This window comes from Sitophilus oryzae, unplaced genomic scaffold (genome assembly GCF_002938485.1).
Source record: "Sitophilus oryzae breed Bouriz unplaced genomic scaffold, Soryzae_2.0 scaffold_172_pilon_pilon, whole genome shotgun sequence".
NCBI lineage: Eukaryota > Metazoa > Arthropoda > Insecta > Coleoptera > Curculionidae > Sitophilus > Sitophilus oryzae.
The window spans coordinates 6,728,856-6,755,918 of NW_022146424.1; the positions used below are offsets into that span (position 1 = coordinate 6,728,856).

At 31.1% G+C, this 27,063-nt stretch overlaps 2 protein-coding genes across 2 annotated transcripts in view; one reads left to right on the plus strand and one right to left on the minus strand.

Moving 5' to 3' along the window:
• Positions 1-7,696: 7,696 nt before the first annotated feature.
• LOC115881618 (cytochrome P450 307a1-like) lies at positions 7,697-12,318 on the minus strand. Its single transcript, XM_030899171.1, has 5 exons — positions 11,871-12,318; positions 11,429-11,790; positions 10,935-11,139; positions 10,153-10,389; positions 7,697-8,357 (listed from the first exon to the last, which is right to left on the minus strand). Exons 1-5 carry the CDS (start codon positions 12,241-12,243, stop codon positions 8,029-8,031), a joined length of 1,506 nt encoding a protein of 501 aa, XP_030755031.1. The 5' UTR covers positions 12,244-12,318; the 3' UTR covers positions 7,697-8,028.
• A 5,706-nt stretch (positions 12,319-18,024) lies between these two features.
• The window catches only part of LOC115881538 (facilitated trehalose transporter Tret1-like), a 68,507-nt gene continuing 59,468 nt past the window's right edge, over positions 18,025-27,063 (plus strand). Inside the window, exon 1 of the mRNA XM_030899073.1 lies at positions 18,025-18,143. The gene's annotated coding sequence lies outside the window, so the exon portion shown is untranslated. The remainder of the gene's footprint in view (positions 18,144-27,063) is intronic.

The following is a 27,063-nucleotide window of genomic DNA, read 5'->3' on the forward strand; positions in this document are numbered from 1 at the left end:
CTCTGTACAGAAGTTGATCCTTGGAACCGCCTTTCAAATGGACAGGTCTGCCATCCTCTTGGGTAAACTTCTTTTGCATAGCCTTGATTCTTAAATTGTAGAAACAAAGAAGAAAGCGTTAAGATCTGAGTAATTATTTCAAAAGAATTTCCTGGGAATATAATACTCTACATAGGGATGCAAACAATATATCGATGTTCCTGAAACATCGATGTTTTAATAGCAAAAAATATCGATGTTTGAAAGTTATAAACTATCGAGGTATCGATATTTTTCGATATCGATGTTTTGCGATAAACAAAGACATGTATTTTAAATTTTTGGAAATTTTTAAGATCTCTGTTCACTTTGAGAAAAGTTTGTTTTTTATTTTGAAAAAAAAATTAAGGAACAACAAACCAAACTAGGGTTCCCAACTTGAGCATCGGCGATTCCGGGACAATTATTTTTAAGTTTTTAAATAATTGAAAAAAAACATTAAATATTAGAAATTCAAATATATTATATGTAAATGTGATTTTTTTAGTCCCGGCCAAGGCAAAATTTTCGCCGGGACAAACTTTCTGATTCCTGGTTAATCCCGGTCAAACCGGGACGATTGGGAACCCTAAACCAAACCAAACTGGTTTTGTTTACAAATCTAGAATTTAGAGCTAGAAAATTGTGCCAGAATGTAAATTAACAGTGACGCTATTGTGATTTATCGTAAAAGACTGTAAAATGGTTCTGTAGCGTGCGGTAGCTCTGTCAAAAGTCAAGGAAAATAATGGAGTAACTTTTCACTGGTACTAAACTATAATATACATACGCAGTGGCGGACTAAGCCTGTCGGGGGCTCGGGGCGGCGAAGCTAAATGTGGCCCCGGTCTGTTTAGATAATGATATACTTCTAATGTACATTTTGTAAAAATTGAGTGACGTATGTATAATGGTTGACAAAATTCAAGTATTTATACAGGGTGTCCCTGGCTGAACCTGCGTTAGAAGTTTCTAGAAAACTACAATATCTAGATATGAGATTATGATTAGATTATGATGAGCATATCATTGTTTCACAATGAGATCTATCGATTAAAAATATTTTCAATATGGCGGCACTTTCGGAAGTACCGGAAGTTGACAGCAACTTTCTTATTTTAAATGGGTGACCCCATTTTTTATTACATACTTAGATTCTCTGTAAAATGTTATGAAATTTGATATTAAACACTCTATACCTAACGTTAACCGTTTTTGAGAAAAAAAAATATTTATAATTTTTGGAGGAAAAAAACTGCCTGTCTATATATAAAAATATGTATATAGCCTAAACGTCAAATTTAGTGATTGCCACAGCCACTGTACCATAAAGAGAAGACATGTGGCTATCTATTTCAAAAATTAAATTGTCCGAATGTCATATAATAATGGCCGCAGCTGTCATGGAATTGAGCGATTAAAAAATTATTATAAATCATTTTTTTTTTCAAATGGAAATCCACTTTTTTTTATTTCACTCCTGAAAAGGCTTTCGTTAGGTACTTTCGTTTTTAAAATTTGTTACTTTTTGACTGTACATGTTCCTGTACCTAAAATAAATCGTTTTTAAGTTATTTAAGATTTAGCTTTAAAGCGTATGTTTCTTGATTTTAACTAGAAGCCTATGACAGTATATTATCGATCATCATTTCCAAGCTAACTTTGCGCTGTTTTTTTTCGATCTTACGGTATATTATTAAAATATCAACTATTAGATATCACTAAAGAACGAAAATACAAGATATATTATTTATATAAATACACTTTTTAAACTTTTAAGCAGATGTATAGTTATAATATAGGAAATTCAAATAATTCATTTTCTGACAGATGGAAATAAATTGTCTGACTGTTTGACACTTAGTGTCAAAGGAAGCTAGATAAAATCAAGAAAAATATACGTTTTCAAACTAAATCTTAAATAACTTAAAAACGATTTATTTTAGGTATAGGAATATGTCTAGTTAAAATGTAACGAATTGGAAAACCCTTTCACTAGTGAAATAAAAAAAGTGGGTTTCCATTTGAAAAAAAAAATATTTACGATAATTTTTTATCGCTCAATTCCATGACAGCTACCGCCATTATTATATGACATTTGAACAATTTAATTTTTGAAATAGATAGCCACATGTCTTTTCTTTATGTCACAGGGACTGTGATAATCACTAAATTTGACTTTTACAAACAATTTTTTTGACAGGGAGTTTTTTGTCCAAAAATTTTAAATATTTTTTTCTTAAAAACGCTTCCAGGGAAATACCGCGACAAAATATTGCCATTTTGTAAGTTCTCCAAGATCCGAGGGGCCCCTTCGCTGTCTCAGACCCGTGGCCCCCGTTATACCAAAGACTTCTTTCACTGCTCATCAGTAATGAAACTAGAATACAAGTTATGCTGTGCATTGGTTGTAATTTAAAATGTTTATTCAGTAAAAATAAATATTGAATCCATTGAAAAATAACTTAAAAGTTAAAATAAATAAATTCAGTCTGAAAATAATATAAAAAATAATAATTATTGGATATTTTAACAAAGAAAATTACCCCTTGATTTAATTTCCTAAATAGAAAATGCCATTGACAATTACTGGAGCCTGATAATTGATAATTAAGTAAATATCTGCTTCCATTTATACTGTTTATAGTTGGCGTATACGTATGGTTTGCATACTCCACCTACAAACTGCTTTATAACTGCTGAACACATATTGGCCTTGTTTGCCAGTTGAATAAAAAATTACTTATTACGATTCGGAGGCCCCCTAAAAGACGGGGCCCGGGGCGGACCGCCCCTTCCGCCCCCCCCTTATTCCGCCACTGTACGTTCAGTAAACTGATTGTAGAAACCATAGATAAATGAAACAAGTTTAGATTGGAAAGTGCTTATAAGGGCAATGTAAATACTATTTGGCGCTATTCTTTCAACGGTCGCGACCCAAAGCTTTTGATAATTTCGGAGCGGTTCGGCTTTTTCCGGAATTATATCGCCAAATATTGTTTATTCAAATTTATTATTATTTTCTTCTAATTTTATAAATAAAATACAGTGTGTTGCATACAAGAAACTTAAAAAATGTGAAATACCTATAAAACATTGGACATTATACCGACATTATACCACGATCCACGATGGTTTTTGCAGTTCATACCACAGCTCTAAGTTTTTCATGCCACTTTTTCACAATTATCACGGGTTTGAGTAAATAAAATTTAAATTAAACTCACACGATATATAGCAATAATTACTTTTAAAATAGATGGTTTAAACACTTTTCGGTATTTTTTCAATGAGAGCGGTTAAAATTTTGAAAGAATTTATAATTTTTGAAGATCCTGACTTTGACAAGAGAAAATTATTTCTGTTTTTGTTTGCGGTTGTTCTTAGCAACCGCTATAGCAGCGCCAGATCGCGTACAATGGTCGCGACCCAAAGCAATTATATATTTTGAAGATCATTCCAATCTAACTTTATTTCCTTTATCTATGCTAGAAACTAATTATCATATTTTTACTATTTGTCAAAATAATTTAGATACGCCAATTTAACTTTCGTTGTTCAGTAGCGTATCTGATGTTTGTGTTACTAAATGATTATTATAACTTTTCTATTTTTATTAGAAATTTATATTTTTATAACAATTTTAATATCTACTTACTAACATTTATTGACAACCTAAAATAAAATAAATTATTGAGCCTACCCTACATTATATTTTTACACGTTTTGAATAAAATTAGAACGGCACTGATAACGACCATTGTAAATCCCCATCATAGCTCAATCTAAGTTTTTCGATATGCTCCGTCTTTAATCTTTTTATTCAAAGATTTTTTTAGAATCTGGAAAATTAGGATTTATCTGGAGCCCATTAAAAACAAATCTATCAAAACTTAGATTATTACATTCAAAATATAGGAATAAATAATTTTTAACTATCGATAAGGCTTATTTAATATCGTCTACATTACTTACTTATGGAATTTTGATCTCGTACCATCGGAAGAATACCTCAGTTGGTTTATTAGAATATTTCGATAAGAAAGAAGTACTGGAATCCTCATATTTTCTTGTCAAACTCTTCGATACTTATATATTGACACTAATTGACGCTAATGTCAATACACTTGATGACTTGAAATTACCAAATTATTGATTCAATAGTTGCTATGGATTATTATGAAAAAGATGACAATGATTGGAATACATATACGGGGTGCGTAATAAGTAAAAAGTAAAACAAGATTTAGGATATGTTTCTTGTTTTAAAATTTAAAATAGAAAGGAGATTTTTTGTATAAAAATTTTCAATTTGGCGTTATTTTTCAAAGAAATTTATTGTAAATAAAAGCAATGTTTAAAATAACGAGTATTTTATTATAAAATTATATAAAAGTTATCTAAAATACAAACTGGTATCTAACAGCGTCAATCGTTAAAATAATCAGTCCTTAATCTCCTCTATCTCCAACAATTCTACTACATACAATATTTTTTGGAGAAAGGTTACTTAAATATTTACATGTTTGTTTCTCGTTTAATTTAATACTGGTAAAATACAATACAATCAAGCTTCAAGAAGTACCTACGTAAAAAAACTTCTTTGGTAAACTAAATTCTCAAAAGTACTGCAGATAGAACATCGTATAAATGAAAACTATGGACAAAACATTCAGGTTGTTGAAACTTCAAAATATTCTCTAGCTAAGAGCCCGGGGGCGAGTTGAAAAATATATAGATCTTTTAGGTGTCTTGGAGCACCTAAATACGGTAGTAATTGTAGTTAAAATAAATTAATATAAAGGTATCTATATGAAAAAAGGCTTGTTCAACATTATTTCTCATTTACTGATATGAACATGAACAAGTATGACTATACACGATGTTTGATTTGTAAATTTAAGCAAGGCACGCACTTTTTTATAATTTAGTCATCTTTGTACCGATTCTGGTTTGCGAGAAGCTTGTAGTGTGCATCCTTATATGGGACACCAGTGTGCATCCTTATATGGGAAGTGGTAGTATCTCCATCAAGAGAAGCAATGACAGTTGTCTATTATTGTAACTAAAAATTAGAATATATCGTCTGTCTACAAGCAAAAGACACTACTCGCAAAATAGTGGCGAGTGGCGAGTTTAGCACAAGTCCATAAACTGATATTGTACAAATAAAAAAAAACTGATACTGTTTTAATTCATTTTTATAGAACAATTACTATAATAGTTATTTACAGTACAAGTGTGTTTATAAACATGATTACAACAACGAGTGAGAATGATTAGAACGACGAGGTCGTAGACCGAGTCGTTCTTATCACACGAGTGTTGTAATCATGTTTAAACGCACGTGTCATGTTCAACGTTTTATCTACAACCGAAAAATAAGAAAATGCTGCTTTAATTTTCGTTTATTAGTCGCTCACCTTTAACACCTTTAACTATGACATTTGTCACATTTTTTTCTGAAAAGTCAGTCATAGATAAATACAACAAGTTTAGATTGGAAAGCCCGTAAAAATTTTAGGTCGCGAAATTATTTTGGGTCGCGACCGTTATACGCGATCTGGCGCTGCTATAGCGGTCGCTAAGAACAACGGCAAACAAAAACAGAAATAATTTTCTCTTGTCAAAGTCAGAATCTTCAAAAATCATAATAATCTTTCAAAATCTAAACCGCTCTCATTAAAGAAATTCCGAAAAGTGTTTATAGCGTCCACTTTCAAAGTAATTATTGCTATCTTGTGAGTTTAATTCAAGTTTTATTTACTCCAACCGGTGATAATTGTGAAAAAGTGGCATCAAAAACTTAAAAAGCTGTGCTGTGAAGTGTGAACCGCACAAACCATCGTGAATCGTGGCATAACGTCGGCTTCCAATGTTTCATAGGTATTTCATACATGCGTCCTTATATAAAATAAAGTTTCTTGTATGCAACACACTGTATTTTATTTATAAAATTAAACGAAAATAATAATAAATTTGAATAAACAATATTTGCCGATATAATTCCGGAAAAAGCCGAACCGCTCCGAAATTTTCAAAAGTTTTGGGTCGCGACCGTTGCAAGAATAGCGCCAAATAGTGTTTACATTGTCCTTATGTGCACATTCCAATCTAAACTTGTTTCATTTATCTATGAAGCCAGTTTGCCCTGTCAAGTAAACGCGAGCACTTTTTGCCCAGAAAAATCATTTTAAAAATTACGATGAGCGATTCCGAAAGTCTCCCTTCAGATGTAGACCTTGCCGCAGTACGTGCCACGGAATCATTATTGCCGGAAAAGTTAATATATTTAGATGTTCGTAGTTGTTTTTCATTATTATAGAAACTAGTTGTGTTATAGATTCATAACACCACTAGTTGTGTTATGAATCTCATAACGTAACTGAAATACTAAAAAAATAGTGATGTAAAAACGTTGTAACTAAACGGTTGTAGATAAAATAATTAAACAGCATTCTCAATGACTATAAAAATAAGTTAAAAATGAAACTTATAAAGCTTGATTTTCATGCATCCGTTAAGCTTGATTTTCATGCATTCGTTGTCCGACGATACGTTGATACGATATTAATTTTATTGGTAGAATTTAAAGACTTTGATTGGTTAGAAAATAACGCAGTTTTTAAATTTATTGCATTTTCAGGCCTCCGTTTATCGGATATACGTTGGTGTCATTTTATATTTTCGTTTCCATCTATTTTACTTATATTTTTATTAAGGTTAAACCATATGTTTTGACACATTTTTGACAAATTTTATATAACCTTAATAAAAATATAAGTAAAATAGCAAAATCGTTATGAAAACGGAAATATAAATTAACATCAACGTATATCCGATAAACGGAGGCATGAAAATGCAATAAATTTAAAAATGCGTCATTTTCTAACCAATCAAAGTCTTTAAATTCTACCAATAAAATTAATATCGTATCAACGTATCGTCGGACAACGGATCCGTTATACGTTGATACGTTGGTCCGACGGTGCTCTGATTGGTCATAGCGTTTTCGCGCCACTTTTCATCCGTAAATATGTTACTTCAGCCCGTCAACGGACCCGTTCATACGATAACGGACGTTTTGACACTTTTTTGACAAATTTAATCTAACCTTAATAAAAATATAAGTAAAATAGCAAAATCGTTATGGAAACGAAAATATGAAATGACACCAACGTATATCCGATAAAGAGAGGCATGAAAATGCAATAAATTTAAAAACTGCGTTATTTTCTAACCAATCAAAGTCTTTAAATTCTACCAATAAAATTAATATCGTATCAACGTATCGTGGGACAACGGATGCATGAAAATCAAGCTTGAGTCTCAGAAAACGTGTTTTTTCGTAGTAAAGATTCGTTTTGACACTTTAGTTTTGTATTACCAGTTTTTAGTTTAAATATAGTGTTACTAGCAGACCTTGTAGTCGAACATTGTTCTTTTTAGAACCTCTTTTAGTGCGAAGTGGTAAAAGCCGCAAAAAACTCATCGCTTTATTAGAATATTTTAAACAAGAAAGCGATAGTAATTATATAATAGCCCTTTTTGTCCCTTAAGTGCTGTTACGAAGGTGAGTTTTGTTAATGTAAATAATAACTGTTTATATATTTATAATTAATTTATTTTTGTTTCCTAAAATATTTTGATTTAAAGAAAATATGTAAAAGTAGGCAACGCTGTGCCGGTCAAGCTTAATCACGTGACTAAAAGTTTATTTGATATGAACTATAGTCAAAAATTGAATAACTGTATTTGTGTGTTTTGCTTATAGACGATATTTCCCTTATTTTCAGATGCTGTTTGTCAAAATTATACCTTCTTTCATTGGATTGTACCACGTTTCGTAAATTACTCTTAGATCTGATTTCATTCAGCATATGAGGAATGAATACGTTGAACAATTTTTCACTTAGCTACTCAATTTGGTAACAAAAACCCATTAATTGATATTTAGAAGCTTCAAAAATAAATACTAAAACAGGCATAGATGTCTCCTTCATCCGAAGTTCACCTTTTCTCGAATCTGAATTTGAATGTGTCCTTGCCCAAAGCCAGCGACCCAACAGGGACTGTGTAGCTCTCGTTTTGTACTTTTCTGATGTTGAAACGTTGCATGATTGCGCTCAAAACGCCGAAAGAGACCAACTGTACCAGTTTGTACCCCATGCAGCTCCTCCTGCCGCCTCCGAAAGGAAGAAAGTGTTCTGGTTTGAAGAATTTCTCGTTTTTGACGAACCGTTCTGGTTGGAATTTGTCCGGGGAGTCCCAGAGCTTTTCGGACATGCTCAGGTCGTAGTTGTTGAGGAATAAGACCGTGCCTTTCTCTATTTTGTATCCTGTAACAAAGAAATGTGTATAAATTACTTGAATAATGTCTTAAGAGCTTAGACTCTCACTAAGACGACTCAAGATACGCGAAAAAAATTTTCAGGGCTTAATACCGAAAAAAAAAATTGAAGACTTCTTCATTTAAGTTCACGGGATTTTTAACAGGACACTGTCTCCTGACGACTCATACACGTCATGAGGAACGCCTCAGTAGATTAAGAGAAACAACGGAGGATGCAGATTCTGTGGGGAAAATGAGAAAACACTAGAATACTTCATCACTGAGTGCGCCGAGACAAAAACCATTCATGCCATAAACTTTGGTATGACTGATATCGGACATGAAGAACTAACCCCTGTAAAATCGTTTCAGATACTGGCTTTTGCATTTGAGAGTGTATGATGAGTTATCACCTAAGGTTATAACTCAAGAAAGGGGGATACAATAATAGATCTATGATTTCGCGATGATTAATTTTCTCTCACTCATACAACCTGCAGTCTACAATCTACTGTTAGAGCATATTTTGCATTTTGTGTGGTAGCGGATGCATTTATTCCAAAATAATTCAATACGGTTCAACCAAATATAGAGAAGGAACAGGGAGAGTCTTAAATAAGTGCACATATTTTCAGGAATGGTAAAAAATATCTCGATAAAAGAAACACATTTCGTTGCTTTTCGACAAAAGTGGCACAATTCAAAATTTTGTGACTTTGGGTTTTTCTAACCCATAGTAATAAAAAAGCGCCTTTTAACAGCAAAACCATCCTAATTTAAAATTAAATAATTCACCGCTAGGTGTCATCCGGACCAACTGTCACTTTTGATTATTGAAATATGATGAACGTGGAAGACCGTACCAATTTAGGTGCGTCATGGTTGCATCGTGACATTTGTGTACGTTGGATCATACTTTTTTGTGAAAAAAAGTCCCAGTCCAAAAAGTGCCAATTTTGTGATAAAATGGTGATACATATTTCAGACCCGCTTTACAGAGTAAAGGATCGCAAAACAAAAAGTGACTGTGATTTTTCGGTCATTTGTGGTTTATTTTCGAGAAACAAAGTCACTTCTTTTTTTTTAATATTAAATACTTAACTTTTTAAAGGCAATAGATAGATCAAATATTAAAAATGTACTTAAAACTATACTTATTTACTATCAAACCCCATCCTCAAGATTAGTTAAAAACTGGTTGTGTAAGAAAACATAACATGATTCAAAAATTTTCAATTGCCTCTACTGTAAAGTTTATAAATTTTGAGTTGTGCCACTTTTGTCGGAAAACAGCGATTTTCTATTGCCGTTTTTCAAATAAATCCAAAATAACCCAGATATTTTACATTGAAATTAAAAAAAATTACTGTTGGCTTAAATTTTGAGAACCACTGGATTTTTCCAGGTTTTCTTTCTTGTAAATATAACCTACTACCTATGTTACCATATTACGTTTTTTTAACTAAGAATTAAAAAAAAATCCTAAATTTAATTGAGAAAAAGAAATTATTTTCGCGAAAATAAACTCATGTACGTGTTTCTGGGATTGAAATATTATATATTACCCCTAAAAATATTTGCACATATTTAAGACTCACCCTATATAATTCTTATAAATCTAAAAATTAATTAGATATTTTTGAAAAAAGAAAATCATCAAAAAATGCGGGTCAAACAACTTAATAAAATTTAAAATTAGTTAAAAAATAAAGTTTGTTATTTTCCACTTCTTTCTAAACCACCCTGTATTAAGATTATATCTACATTCTATTTTGAATAGTAGGTATTCATAAAATTCTTACCATTAATTGAACTTGTCTGATTGGCTACTCTGGGGACTATGGGAGAAGCAATAAGTCTGATGGCTTCAAATATAACTCCTTCTGTATATGGCATGTTGTTTCTGTCACAAATGGTGACAGATCTGTCTGATCCCACCGTTCTATCAATTTCAGTTTGAATTTTCTTCTGCACTTCGGGCTCGTCAACTAAGAATCCGAATAATTTGATCAAGAAGTTTCCTACAGCTGAATGACCTCCTGTAATAAATAAAACCCAATAAATATTTTTAATATTGATGTGGGGTAGATAATTTTATAAGGCTGAGTGATTAAAGCAGAACTCAAGAACACGGAAAACTCAAATTTTGAAGTATAATTAGTGGAAAAGTTAATAGTTTGGTAATTTTGACATTCAAATTAGAGAAACAAACTTCTACGCTAATTGAAACAAGTAATTTATTCCACTAATTGCGAGGTTCTGAATAAAGTTTAACCTCTACAAAACCAAGGCATGCCTTAAGTGTAGATTGTCCCTAATTTTTGATTAATCCAAAGTTTACTCTAAAGGTGAAGGCTAAAACAATTTGATCTCCGATCAACTTTTGATGAAAGAATCGTAGGACATAAAAAATGATAGCGATGATAGACAGATGATCAGTGTAAATGACGCTATACGTATATTGTTTGTTTTAAAATATTTTTTTTTAATTTCAACATTTTAAAGACACTTTTAAAACCAGTTACAGACATCTTTGGCTAAGTTGATAGTAAGTAGATTTGAACAAAATGTTGCTTTTACTCACCAATAATATCCTCCAAGGCAAATAAAGCCATTTCCCAATCCAATGTAGGTGACTCACTGTCTTTCTGATTTTCCAATTTCACGTGCCTTATTAGACTCTCTAAATAATCATTGGGTTCAGTCTCACAGTTGAAAGAAGTGAATTTGTCTTTGATCACTTTCTTGGTGATAAATTCTCGAATTTCGTGCGTCACCTTACTCATTTTCTGCAAAGAAAATATCATTTTAATTACTTATTATTTTACTTAACTAAAAATTATTTTTGTAAATTCAGTTTGTTTATACAAATAATATTCAAGTGTTTATACAAATAATTTATTATTATATTTTAATTTATCTTTGTTCATCATAATTTTTAAAGATAAGAGGTGTACCAACTGTTCTTGGTTTTTATTTTTATCTACTCAGAAGCTTTTTTATTAAAAATATACAGAGCAAGATGAAAAATAACACACAAAAATGCTGTTAAACTGTGGCTATCTTAAATATCCTTACCTGCATTTTCTTCTGATGAAATGGCATTAGAAATGGTAGAAAATCTGCAGCGTAACCTTGATTCACCTCATAAAAGACTTCGTCAAAATTTTCCACCATCTTCTCGAACTCAGCATCATTTGAATTGAAACTCTCTGTACAAAAGTGCTTCAGAAAAATATTAGCACATTTCTTCAACAATATTGGCTTCAAATGAACAGAACCTTCTTCTCCTTCAATATTTCCGATCAACTGTTGAGTTTCTTTAGAGATAATTTGTTCTAAAGCAACATATTTGTTGGTAAAAGCTCTGGGAAACGTGTAGGCTTTCAACATTTCTCTTCGAACTTTTTGTGTGCTTGACCAATCACAAAAAGCTAAAGCTATAAAGCGAAACAAAATAATGTAATTGTGCTGTATTTTTAGTAACAAGATACTAAAGATTTCTTAAACAAGTACTTACAGTTCTCTTTGTTTCCAGAAAACAGACTTTGGTATCGCTCGAAGTTTGGTCTGTAATCGAAATGATGTCCTTTGGTGACCAGAGCTTCCCTGACGTTTCTCTGTTCATTAACCACAACGCATTTAACGGACCCTAACTGAAGTTTGAACACACTACCGAACTTCTTTCCAAGATCCGCAAACGCTTGGTAAGGCACTTCGTATCCAGCCAATAAGTGCATATGTCCGATGATGGGCAACCTTCTGGGACTTGGTGGTTCTTGCAGAAACGTCCCCTCTTCTTTAACATCCCTGCTTTTAAAGAACTCGAAGCACGTTACCAAGATGACGATTATCAACACGATTAAAAGAAAGATGGTGAACAATGGGACCATTTTGACGCGATTTATGAATGAATAAAAAAAAGTTAAAAAAAGGAGCTAAATGGAGACAACCGATGGATTGGTGCACGTAAGGCGCTGGTTTGTTGTCTGAAGAACGTTTGGTTGTAACGTTCTTTATATAGACCGCGTGGATTAGCATTTTATTGGTTTAGGATTCATTTATTCCGGTAGATTTAAATTGTTGAGTATTTTGGACCGTTTTTTAAATGAGTTTTCGAGTGATGACGCGTTCATGATGAAGCTTGCAGATTAGATCTGGACCGTGAAAGATATATTTAGAACCATAAATATTACGAATATGCATCAAATAATAATAAAATATATAAACAATCCATATTTAGTAAATTAAATTTTTCAAAAAAAAATTGATATATCTTATCTTTCTGAATTCATCATATATCTTCAGCTAATTCAGAATACGAACTTCCACTAGCCATAGGCTTTATAGACTTTCAGAAGGCCTTCGACTAAATATATCTTAAGACAATAATAGAAGCCCTAACCAAACCAAACTGTCGCCAATATACAGGGTGGTCCGAAGTGTATTTCGGAAACTTGGTGTCTGGGAGTTTTTTGACATGAGAAATTTGATTTTGATATCAATATGACTCCTACTTGTAGAGGGCACCACCAAGAGTAATAACTTTTCGTCCGTGCCTGTATAAACCTACTGAGTTAAAAAATATACATTTACGACGTTTTTTTTAAGCAAAAAAAGTCTCTTGGTAAAAATCGCTACCGAGTAATGGTTCTCGAGATATTTGGAATCTAAATTATCATAACCCATGATCATAACCTGTCATCACTAACATAAATTAAACATGCTGACAAAATAGTTGGGTATTAGACCGAAATCATAAATTTGAAATGTTTTTGTACGAAAAGTTCAACAGAAACTGTTTTATCATAATTTTTTTCGAAGAAAAATTTATGATTAATTAAAAAAAATAAAAAGTTCTCAAATTTATCATTTCCGTCAAATAACTATCTATAACATTTTTTACGTAAAAAAATAATGGAAATGTATATTATTTCACTCAGTAGTTTTATACAGGTACGGACAAAAAGTTATTATTCTTCAAAACTGTTAAAATATATGTAGGTGGCGCCCCCTACAAATAGGAGTCATATTGACATCAAAATCAAAGTTCTCGTGTCTAAAAACTCCTAGACCATTTCCAATTTTGACGTTACTTCAGACATCATTTAAAAAAAATCGAAATAAAAATGAAACTTTTACACCCTGTATCTTCCAAACTAAGCATTTTATAACATATTTATAAAAACTTTTTTACTTATTTTTTATATGCAGAATATGCTGAGGAAGTTTCCGGAATACAGTTCTGACCACCCTGTATACAAAGAAGCCAAAGCTAGAAAATTATATATAAAACAACCCCAGAGTTCCCAACTGGCAAGGGAGTACGACAGGAAGACGCGATATCCCCAAAGCTGTTTCCTGCAACACTAGAAGTATCTTGTAGTTATAGGTGGTTTAAAGCTAGTTTGAAGAAATCTTGCCTCAACTGGACTGGACCAACAAAGGATTAAGAATAGATTGAGAATATATTAGTCATCTAAGATTCGCTAATGACATATAGTCTTAATTGCCAATAGTCCTGAAGAACTACAAATTAACGAACTGAATACAGCTAGCAATAAAATAGGTCTCAAAATTAATTTAGCACAAACTAAAGTAATATCATAGTATAAGGAAACTAGTAGATTTACTCCTTGTCAAATCCTTTGTTCTTTTTCTGCCACTTTATGTGACTTTGTTCTCGCCTCCCGTGACCACTGACGTAGCTGTATAGTTGTGGTCTATTAACTAGGCAAAGTATAGTCGCGGCACTCGCCGTAGTTTCACAGATATGTATTTAAAAAAATTTGAGTCCCCAATAAAATAAAATAAAATAAATTGATCATCGAGTAAAAACTTGCTTGAAAACAGAATGTTTTCACATTTCGTATAGGTAACAATTCTTCTGTATCTGAAAATCTTCTGATTGGAAGAAATGCGGAAAATATATATAATGACATATTTTTATATTATTGTCTATTTTATTTTACAATTTTTTTTTGATTTAAAACAAGTTTATTTTGTAGATAACTTGATTCTATTTAAAGCACACTGTGTTGCCATTCTATTTTAGTGTGTACATGCATTCATATACCGAGTGCTTATTCGTTATTCGTATATTTAAATTAGGATGTTAAGTATATTTCAGATAATTAATTGCACCTGAATCTTAAAATAAAGACATCTTTTAAGATTAAGGTTATCGTTAAATTTATAATATACAATTTATTATTATTTCTGCATAAATACTAGGTTTATGATTAATATCTTATCCTCGGTACATATTATGTATTATATATCAATACTTTCATAATTTGTTATTTATGAAAATATGTTGTAATATGTACCAGCTGGGATATATCAAGAATGAGGTAGATCAACATCTACAATAACTTATTAGTTCCAAAATATAATAGGAAATTCCCCTATGAATATGGATTGCATAAGTTCTGAATAACTTATAAAATACAGAGTGTTTTAGGAAATGACACAGTTTAATCACAACAATAATCTTTTACATTATTACAATTTTTTTGTAATTTTTGTAATTAAATATAAATCGTAATTTTTCATATAGATAAAATCCTGGTATAAAATTAGATATGGTATATTTATATCTTTCATCTGATTATTTGAATTTATTTCGTTAGATAGAAATGAAATGGCATACTTGAGAATTTTTACAGAATGATTAATATTAAGCACTATTTTGATTTCTAAGACACGTTTAGAATCAGGAAATTACATATTAATTGCATTTATTACTTTAATCTTATATTAAACAATTAAGTAAAATGTATTTTAATACACTAAGTACTTTCAATACAAATATAGTCTTAATAAACGTAAATATATTACTATTCCCATGGTAGTATTTTAAAATTTCTACATAAACGATATTCTTATTATAATCAAAAAATTATAAAGCCAAATTTAGATTATATTTAAATAATAAAAACAATTCTGTAAGCAAAATAGACGAATAAAATGACTATTGATTAATGTAATCTACAGAGAGTTATAAATAAAATATAGAAATATAATTTTTATATTCTTTTTTATTAAAATTACTATAAAATCAATCCTAGCAAAACTCTTTTTTTATTTTTTACTATGTTCAATAGGTAAATCTCTGACAACCATGTCTCTTGTCAAGAGCTTTGAAGTTTTGTCACGAAGTTTGCACATACACACACACATTCCATTTAGATTAACACCCCTCTCAAGTGTTCAAAATACCTGTAAGAGTTCAAAATACCTGTAGATCATCAAAACACAACTTTCCCATTACTTAAGCAATTTGAATATAGTTTCCGATTTAACGGGGTGTAAACCAAGAAGATTTTTACATGACACCCTGTTGATGTGACACCATGATGTGACCATGACACCTAGTGATGTGCAAAAACTAGTCACTGCAAACAGGAGCGGATACAGGAATTTATTTTAGGGAGAGCCAAATAAAAAGTAATGTAAAATATGCTTTTTAGATCGCAATTTTTAACCCAGAAGCCTAATATTTAACCCAATTAATAGATTTTAGGGGGAGCCTTGGCTCCATGGGCCCCCCTCTGTATTCGCCACTGGCTGCAAATGCAATACTAAGACCAGAATTGGTATTAGTATTGCATTTGCTCAAGTTGGGTAAGTTTTTTTTAAAATATTTTTACTGTAGGTACTTTCTACATAGAGAATTTTGAAATATAGGTATAGTTTTTTAAGTAATTTAATTCAAATGAAACTAAAGAAATAAATCATGCTATATGTGCGTTGATACTAACATGGTTAGCAAAGCGCGTCAGTGCAAAGTGTAATAGTATTTTATTTTGCTAAAGATAGATTTTCCGTATAATTCCGCCATGGCTTTTTAGATCTATGGTCGCAGTATTGTTTAAATTGCGCGTGTAGGTGCTCAGTACCATTGACATTTCGCATGAAAAACGGTCATGGCGAAAATTTCTTTTTTTCTATTCATTTCACGCGAGATCAAGGTGGAGGTCCTTTATATAGAAGATCTTGGAAAAGCCGTAACAAAAGGATTTTAGTAATTTAAAACACATTTTTCCTTATTTCTACAGGCCGTTGCATCATGATTTGAACATAGAAAATCCTATGTCAATTTTAAAAATGATGAATAACTTTTATATTTAACATGAAGCAAATTGTTCAATTTTAATAGCTTCTACAAATTCCTTTCCAAAGATAAAAAAATTACTATACATGGTGTCTTAAATAAGTGCAAATAATTTAAGGGTTAGTGTATTTCCACTCCAGAAACACGACTATAAGATCATAGAACATTGAAACAATGATCTGGTTCTGATTTTGTATTGTCGACAAAAAAGTAATGAAGAAATTAGTAGAGAGAATTGAATTTTCTACAATTATTCTTGTATAAGTAATTTTCCAAAAGAACTATTATTTATTGCTATTAATTAACAAAAATTGTTTCTTTTTCAGACCTCAACCAGATGATAATTTTGGCGAGATCAAGCCCTAGACGTCACAGTTAAGAGGTTGTAATTTACTTTTATATTGAGTAAAAATGATTTGAAATTGTGTATCTATATTTGATATCAATTAAACTTTTAGTTACGTAATCGAAAGTGCGATTTTTAAATTCATTGTTGCCAACCATGGACATATTCGATGCCGGGCTGACTAACTGGAATTTAAATTTCCCGCTAGGATTCGGGTGGTAGCTCTGCTCTGCTGGTAAAAAATGTTGCCACATTTATTCATCTATTTCCTGACATTCTCATTCGTTTTGAAACTTTAGTTTTGTATTACGAGTTTTTGGTTTAAATAAATAATGTTGTGATACTTTAAGGTTAAAAATGTTTACTGGCAGACCTTGCAGTCAAACATTGTTATTTTTAGAACCTCACTTAGTACGAAGTTGGGGTGCAAGATAACTTAATCGCCGTAAAAAACTCATCGCAACTTTATTAGAGTATTTTGAACAAGAAAGCGGTAGTAATGGCTTTTTATGTCCCCTAAGTGCTGTTAAGAAGGTGAGTTTTGCTGATGTAAATAATGTTTATAATAATTAATAACTGTTTATTAAATTAATAACTAATTTATTTTTATTTCCTAAAATATTTTGATTAAAAGAAAATATGTAAAAGTGGGCTGTGCCGGTCAAGCTTAATCACGTGACTAAAACTTTATTTGATATAAACTTTAGTTTAAAATTCGAGAAAAAATAATTTTTCTGAAATAGATGTGTGTGTCTGGAAATATTTTATTCTTTTTTAATCTTTCTATAATTAGTGTTAATTTTTGACAAGTTTTATGTCAAAATATTTTGTAACTGACGTCTAGAGATTGACCTCGCCAAAATTATTATTGATTGTCATTCCCCAGCCGTCTTTTACGTTTTTTTTGAGATCACACAGTAAAACAGGTATAGTGATTTTTTACCGTATTTCACGTACAAAATTTAATTTTAATATCACTACATCGAACAAGGAATTAACGCAATTAGTGAATTTCCAATAAACGGATGAATTGGCGATATTTCGACTACTCAAATACTTAAAAGACAAATAAAAAAAACCGTCCTAAAAGCTACTTGAGTTTATAAATAAGCATTAATTAATGCAAGAATGTTATCTTAGAATCGCCGATATTCCAAAAAAAACCTCTTATAGAGAAGATAGAAATATAAAATTCTTGCACATATTTCGATAAAAAACTTTCAATTAGTATCAATTGAAGTAATGCCGTGACAAGGTGTTTTAGTTAGTGCTTTTGGTGTAAGAACATAAAAAGTCGTGCACTGACTCTTTTAGTGTTTAAAGATAAATAGGTAGGTCCTTTTTTTAATATTACTACCGGGTGCGTCTCAAAAGTGGTTCACCTCTAATTTTTTTTTTTGAAAATTCATTTATTTAAAACATTATTTTTTACAAAATTCAACAGTCTACTAGTCAGTTATAATATGTACTATATGTACTTATACATATGTATAAAGATGATTCAAAGTAAATGTGAGCTCCTAAACAATGCATTTTAAGCATTGGTAACAGAGCTTCAACGATAATAATTAACAAATAATAATGTCAAAGTGGAAATATTAATATTAAACAGCCTGCACTAATAATTAACAAAGCTTAATTTGAATCCTTTAATAAATTTTTATTTTTTCAGTTAAAATAACGACATTTGGTATGTTAGTATACGACATAAATTAGAATTGATTCACGTATTCAATTGTTTTCGGTCACTTCCTGTTTCACCGGAAATGACTACAACTTTTGATTTTTAAATAGCACCCTCCGTATTTTTTACTTTATTGTATAGAAAATAACATTCTGAATTGAATAAAATATCATATGTCAACTTTTGACATTTTCGCATATGATTTATTTGAAACTATAACTTGCGGTTCGTAACGAAAATTTGACTCGAAATACCAAATGTGTGGTATCAAATTATTCGTAAAAAATGCTTTTTCTAAATATGCTAATGCCACCCTCGTTCCATTTGAAAAGATTGAGATATGATTAAAAATACGATTTGAGCATTTTCTAACTGGCCAGGACAAGACATTAAAAACATTAGTCCATCAAATCTATTTTTTCAAGGCTCCTTGATTAAGAAGTAGTGTTTTTAACATAACCATGGCACTCTAGATTGAATTTTAAAATACGATTTTTTATTAAGCGAGAATGTCACATGTTGAGATATGATATGTCATTATATTCAGAATGACATTTTCTATCAAACAAAGTAAAAAAAATACCCAAGGTGCCATTTAAAAATCAAAAGTTGGAATCATTTCCGGCTAAACAGGAAGTGACCAAAACTGAATCAAATGAATCATCAATGAATCCTGGGTGCGTCTCAAAAGTGGCTCACCCCTATAACTTTCTTATTTCTTCAGATAAAATAAAAAATCGGTAAATTTTTTTTTAAGTTAAACGGTTTTATCTTATGTGCACTGAAAACTAGAAAATAATAATAACAATTAGGTATTTTGAACTTCTAGTTCAGAAATATTTTAGTACTAGGCAGAATAGCTTTTAGGCATATTAGACTAAAATAAAAACGTGGGGCTCATTAACTATTGCTGTAATACTTTCTTCTATACTAAGTGTGGATTGCATCGACTTACTATAATCGTAACTGGAAATTTTGACAATCAATAACCAGCCGTGGCGGCTTCACCAGCGAACGCCGAGCTCATGATCTACCAAAGTATAAAGATATGCTTTTGCCATAGGTAGGATTTCAGAGGGGCCCCACGTTTTTATTTTAGTCTAATATGCCTAAAAGCTATTCTGCCTAGTACTAAAATATTTCTGAACTAGAAGTTCAAAATACCTAATTGTTATTATTATTTTCTAGTTTTCAGTGCACATAAGATAAAACCGTTTAACTTAAAAGTTTTTTTACCGATTTTTTATTTTTGTTTGTTTTTTTATTTATTGTTTCCATGTTGTTCCCACGAGTAATGGATATTTTAACGGTCGACCCCCCCAGAGGTCCAGTAGAGGGGCAAGGCTATAATATACAACAAGAGGCGCCCAATCTTGAGGCGAAAACGCTTACGACATTACATTTTTAGCCACCCTAATGCCATACAGTCATCAGCACGTTTTAACCTATTACCTTAACTTGGGTGGTAAAGCTACCGCTAACTACGTAGGTACATCTAATCACCTATTTTTTTTTATCTGTCCTTCTAACGTCACACAATCTTGGACACAACTGTTCTGGACACGACTACTCATGCCCTCACCTAATACGCTATTTTTGTAATGACGTCCATCTTGGATTTTAAATTTTGTCATAATCACAGTATTCTACTAGTGTAGCCCTTTCATTTGATACCCATATTGAGGGGTTGTGGAAAAATATGAAATCCGCCATTTTGTACCGGCGGCCATCTTAGATTTACAATGTTATTGATATTACTATATTGTATTATCATCGGAACTAAAGGTGTGTACCAAATTTCAGATCAATCTGACAACAGGAAGGTACTTAAATTTCAATTTCTAATTTTGACCCAAACAAATAAATAAATACCGTACGGGCCGAGCTAAATAAAACCGTTTAAAAACGAGAATTGGTATGTTAGTATATGACATAAATTAGGATTGATTGATGTATTCAATTGTTTGCAGTCACTTCCTGGTTCATCGGAAATGACTACAACTTTTGATTTTTAAATGACCCCCTCGGTATTTTTTTACTTTATTTGATAGAAAATGACACTCTGAATCAAATTACATATCATATGTCAACTTTTGACATATTTGCTCAAAAACAAATTGTATTTTAAATTTTAATCTAGAGTGCCATAGTATCAGTGTTAAAAACACTAATTTTTAAGCACGAAGCCTTGGAAAAATATATTTGATCGTCTAATGTTTTTAGTGTCTTTTGTCCTGGCCAGTTAAAAAATAACCAAATCGTATTTTTTATCATATCTGAATTTTTTCAAATGAAACGAGGGTGGCTCGTTGTGTGGGAGAAATATCCTCAGTATGTTTGAATCTTTTGATACAACATTGCAAAGGAAACCTGTCAAATTTTATAAAAAATCCCGTGATTTATACTGATTTGTTTTTGCAACTCTGTGATGGAGGAAAATTGATTGATGAAGGAAATGTAATAGCCATAGACCATTTCAAGATATATGGACCGAAATGTACGAGATTGTTGAAAGATACAACAATCTCTATCTTTTTTTAAGTCTTTATTTTTGTGATGTGTAATAGGCCACGAAAATTATATTTCGATTGACACACCGAGCTCAAAAGATTCGCCATCACTTTCTTAGACTCTGCTCGACATTCACATTTCTTACGTACTTTAGATGTACAACTTAACAACGTACTTTAGATGTACTAAATACTCAGGGTTTGAGAAAATATTCCATATTCTTTCCCACTTTGATACGTCCATATCTTAAATTATAAATTTGTGTTTATAATAATAATCTTTCCTTGTAATGAATAAACATTTAAATGATAAAAGATTCTCTAATTATAACGAGGTGTTTTGGTGTTATAAAAATAACTGATAATTACGACAAAAAAAGTCACGCTAAATAATAATCCATATGTCCAGATAATTCAATCTACGCTTTATTTCTTTATTTATTCAAGAAAAGTTAAACATTTTGAGCGTTTCTGCAAATTCGTTACGTCAAATTTTAGTACTTGTTAGTAAATACTTGGTTAATAAACATAGTATACAATGTTTTCCATGCATATACACTATACAGGCTGGTCAAAAATTGTATTTTATTCATTGGATGTATTCAGCGTTAATAGTCGTAAAATAGTTGTAAAAGTGTTGTACTTTAAGGATTTGCTAAAATATATACATAATTAACAATTTTAATGTAAATGTAACACAAACGTCATAAAAATTATGTGGAACGGATCTTAGAGTATCCTTCTTTGAAGTCCACCGCGATGGGCCTCAAATATGGCCGACTTAAATTCCGGTTTATCAGTGCCGTTCTAATTTTATTTAAAAAATGTAAAACTATGATGTAGGGTAGACGTGGTGGTAGACTCAATATTTTTTTTTATTTTACGTTGTGAATAAATGTTGGTAGTTATTAAAATTCTTATAAAAATATAAAATTCTAATAAAAATAGTTAAGTTATAATAAATATTTATAACCATAAACATCCGATACGCTACTGAAACACGTAAGTCAAATTGACGTATCTAAATTCTTTGACATCTAATCTTTGACAAGTAGTAAATAAAAGCGAAAATCCAAGAAAAAATATATAATTAGTTAATTTAAGTGAATTTCATAAATGATCGGTTTACTACACGTATGTATATTATATAGTCACTTACTAGCGAAAAGTTGTTCTATTATTTCACACATTTTTGCCGAGATCTACCGCACGCTACACAACCAACTATTTTAGAGTCTTTTTCGATAAATCGCGATAGTGTTACTGTTTATTTAAGTTCTGCCACAATTTCCATCTAGATTTACTACCTTTATACAACTATCAGTAGTAATACAGAACAAATAATAAATAACATAAAGTAAGCTCCGTAAAGACTGACAAATCCACAAAATTTCAAATCAAATTCAAATGTGTCAAATGAATCGTCAAACAGAACTGTCAAGGATCCCCACCCTAGAGTTTTTTTCCGCCCACCATGCATGAATACATGGATATCATTATGCTCCTTCCTTAGTCTTCTTATTCAAAAGTATCCTTCTATAAAAATCATCTGTTCATTGTCACTATAGAATGCGTCAATCAATCTTAATTTATGTCGTATACCAACATACCAAATATCGTTTTTTATCTGAAAAAAATAAAAAAGTTATAGGGGTGAGCCACTTTTGATTAGGCTCACCCCTAAATAAAATTTTATATTTCAATAATCATATATTCAATGATAACTTCTAAATTCTATGATAACATTTTTAGTAGAATTTAGATCATTTTTAGAATACGTAAAAGAAACATTATAAAAATAGAAACTTCATCACCAGTTTATATTAAACATTTAAAACATAATATAGGTACTTATCCTTTGATGATGGATCCCATAATATTCAAGTTAATTTGAAGTTACTAAATAGTATTAACAATAGATCTTTTAAGGATATAATAGTAATCTTAAATAATTATAATTAATAGTTATGACAAAGTTATCAATAATTGATTATCTGTTTTTCACGAGTTTTAGAAAAATAAAACAATACATTCTGAAGATAATTATATTTAAGTATGAATAACGGTAGTAAGATTATTTTTAAATTAATATAAATAATAGTACTACATATAAATATTTAAAACGATTTAATCATCTGCTTAGTTAAAAAGGATTGATGCAAGTTTAAAATATAAACAATGTAGGCACTTGATATTAGTTCTATTCTTCGATCTAAGTCTTAAGCTCCAATTATATCTCAATATCTGAAAAAAATATATTAATTTATTTGGATTTAATTTTATATAAAGTATTGAAAGAGTGAATTTAGCACGTAATGGAGTAATATATTTAATTTTATAAAGAAAATTAATACAAGATTTCTGCCCGAAATTAAGTCCGGTATTTTAAGTTAACGTCTCCTTTTTGCTGCTAAGGCTAACCTGGACAAGGCGTACTTTGTTAACGCAGAATCCGAACCGTGGACCTAGGTCATATCATTGCCGATGGCCTACCGAATTGATGAGTGTCTAACTGGACTTCACGGTCGAGATATTTGATCTCGTCCGGCCATGAACCGACGTGAATGAGCAGTGTGCGTCAATACAACACGTCGGGGTTTCCACTGATTCACCCGTCCATCTACTCACATCGTCTAACGTCGCTTAACTTTGATGATCTATCTAGAACCAATGTTTCGACGTAGCTGGGCCGTTGTTCACTAAGATTTCATAATTTGTAACATGCATTTTCATTTATTTTAATATAATAATAATCTCTGTATATATTTTCTTTTTGGACATACGGTAAATGCTATGTAGTTTTCTGCAAAATCATCCAGTGGAAAAACCAAGTTTTAAATTTGTTAATTTTTTATGCAAAACATTTGGGTTGACTTTAAAAAAACATTAACATATTTAAGAGAAGAAACTGACGATTTGTTTAACTGAACTGATCCATTTAATTAATTTTTCCTCTATACAGGGTCCGACAATACTGCGTCGGGCATCTGTAGCTCCTAAAAATATTTGAACTTCTATAGGATGGCTCAAAAATGTGTGAGTGGATGGGGATGATTTTTTTAAATGGAACACTCTGTGTATTATTGAAGTTTTGGCTTCCTGTCAGATCACTTTACATAATACTAAAATATGAGTAAATAATATCTCTATAGTTTCATAGATATTAATAAATAAATATAAAATATGTATTTTTTAATCTTCCTTAAAAAAATTAATTCAAATTGACACACATACATACATTCAGCCATTACTCGCTGACGAGTATTCGACACACATCAGAAGATTGTCACGCAAGGCGTTTTCTTTCATGAGCTTGACCTTTTCTGTGATTGAAAAGCCCGATACGTGATGCTTATGTTGCTCGGTACACTGCAAGTTTCGTTTTTGTATTCAAATCATGATTGTAGAAAACCCTGTCTTTTAATTTCCAGAATGCTCTTAAGGCGCTGCTGATTCTGTGCTGAATTTCAGAGTCAATATTGGCTTTTTCCGAAATCAAACTGCCGAGGTAATTGAACTCCGCCACATATTCCAAGAGTTTTTCTCCGATTTTTATAGCGTTGTTGTAATCTTCCGGGGGAGTGCACATATTTTTAGTTTTGTCGATGTTTGGCTTCTTAAGGCCTAAAGCCTCGTATGCCCAGGTATATGTGTTCAACATTTCTTGCAATTATTGTAACGTGTTTGCAACTAGAGCGCAGTCATCAGCGTATTGAAGTTCTGTGATGAATTTTGTACGTGTTTTTGCCCTGAGACTTTTTATGTTGAACAGACCGCCGTCGTATCTGTATCTAATGCCCAATCCTCTCTCCTGCAGTTTGCTGTCCACTATAATGAGCGCTGCCATGAATATGTTGAATAGGAGAGGCGCCAAGACACATCCCTGCCTAACTCCTGTATTTGTTAGAAATGGGTCGCTTAGTGATTCATGATGTGACACTCTTCACAAGTGTTGTTGTTATGGAGGCTTTTACACACTGTAAGAAATTTGTTGGGTACTCCGAACTCTTTCATAACGCAAGAACTCTCCTGAAATCAAAACTATATTAGGTATTTACTTTAGTTGGTCTATACTTACTTTGATATAAATATCGTAATCTTAAATCATACGGGGTGTTGAAAAACGTATCTACGTATCTACGACAAACTTTCTAAAATATAAATTATTTTTCTTTGTTTTTGTAAATGGAACACTTTGTATATTATTTCTATATTAGATGGAGAATTAAAAAAATATTATTTTTTATATTTATATGTAATAACATTTTTTATGATTTAAAGTATTTCAAAATTTTTAATGGTGTCGCAGATACAGGCAGTACATATTATTTTAAATGGCTCTTTCGTAAAACACGAGAGAAAAATCACTGGGTATCTTTGATAAAAATTTACTGTAAAAATGACATATGAAATATAAAACCGCGAATATCTGCGAAACCGTTAAAAATTTTGAAATACTCTAAATAAAAAAAATATTTTTTAATTCTTGGTATATTGAAAAAATAATATATAGGGTGTTCCGTTAAAAAAAATATATCCCGATCCATTCATTCTTTTTTGAGCCACCCTATATAGAAATTAAAATATTTTCCTGAAATACATTCTAGTACATACTTTAGGTTTGCACTTTTTGTTCGCACAAAATTTTGAAGTTTCTTATTCTCGGAGCTACAGATAATCGACACACTTTTGTCGGACCCTGTATAATATGTCAAATTGTGAATGAAATAAATGTTCCTAACGGTAGATCTCCAATAGTTCCGCCTTCATTTAACATTGCAACTACTTCTTGTGTCATTATTATTATGAAATTACTAATTCTTTATGTTAATTTGTACATACACGGTTAAAATAGAAGATTGAGGTCGAAATCTTTTTAACTTTCAAGGTAAACTTTAAATATCAGCGTAATAAAACTTTATATTTGCTGAAGTGGTTGGGAAATTATAGAACTATTTATAACTTATAGAGAAAAGTAAAAAATCATCCATAGAGTAAATACAGTTCCGTAAAGTAACGTAATAAGACGGAAATCTAAGTTAAAGAATATGAAATTCATATTAATGATTGAAAAACCTAACAAATCCGTATTCTGAAATTTAGAATATTTATAACATGCTTTGAGAAATGTCTCGTAAATAAAACGACCTTAAACTCAAAGAAAAGGAAGTGTTTTAATTACTGATATACCGGGTGTTTTTACTTTTTCAGATAAAATAAACGAGATTTGGTATATTAGCAGAGTAAGTAGATCGCCGAGTAGCCACAGAAACCGTCGGCTCTTTTGATGTGGTGGGACCAAATTTTCTTTCTCTCTCTTTTGACGTGTTTGACAGATAGACTACGTATTTAACTGCTCAACTTATGAAGTGGTCCTATAAACATGGTATACACTGCTCATAATTTGAAGTGAAATTAATTATAAAGTTTTATACATATTTTTTTTTGTTTTGTTTTATCCTTATTTCTAAATTTGAATGTATAAAATATCTTAGAGCTAATAAATAATTAAAAAAACGATTCGTTGACTGAGGTATACTTGAAATAAAGTATATAGAAATATTTGATAAATGGCAACAGTGGCAACTTCGCTTCTTCATATGACAGATAACCTACTTATTTCGCGCAGCCAAAGAAAATTGAAAACGGGACTGGCGCTACTCGTCGGTTTACTTACTCTGATATTAGTACATTACATAAATGAAGATTGATTAACGAATTCAAGGATTCTTGGAAAAATTGATTAGATTATCTAATGATTTTCGTGACTTTTCCTGGTCGGTTAATAAATTAAAATACCACTGCGTCTACATATTTTAAAAAACAAAAAACAAAACAGAAAAAAACAAAAAAGCAAAAAAATAAAAAACAAAAAAAAATTAATAGATGTTGTTAAAAGAGTGGCAAGTCTGAAGTGGCTATATATAGGACACGTCGCAAGACAAGATCCAGACCGATGGCCCAAAAAAGTCATCCTATGGAGACCTAGGAGAACAACAAGAACTGTGGGCAGACCAAAAAAGAGAAGGGTCGATGACGTCAGGGTAGTGGCTGAAA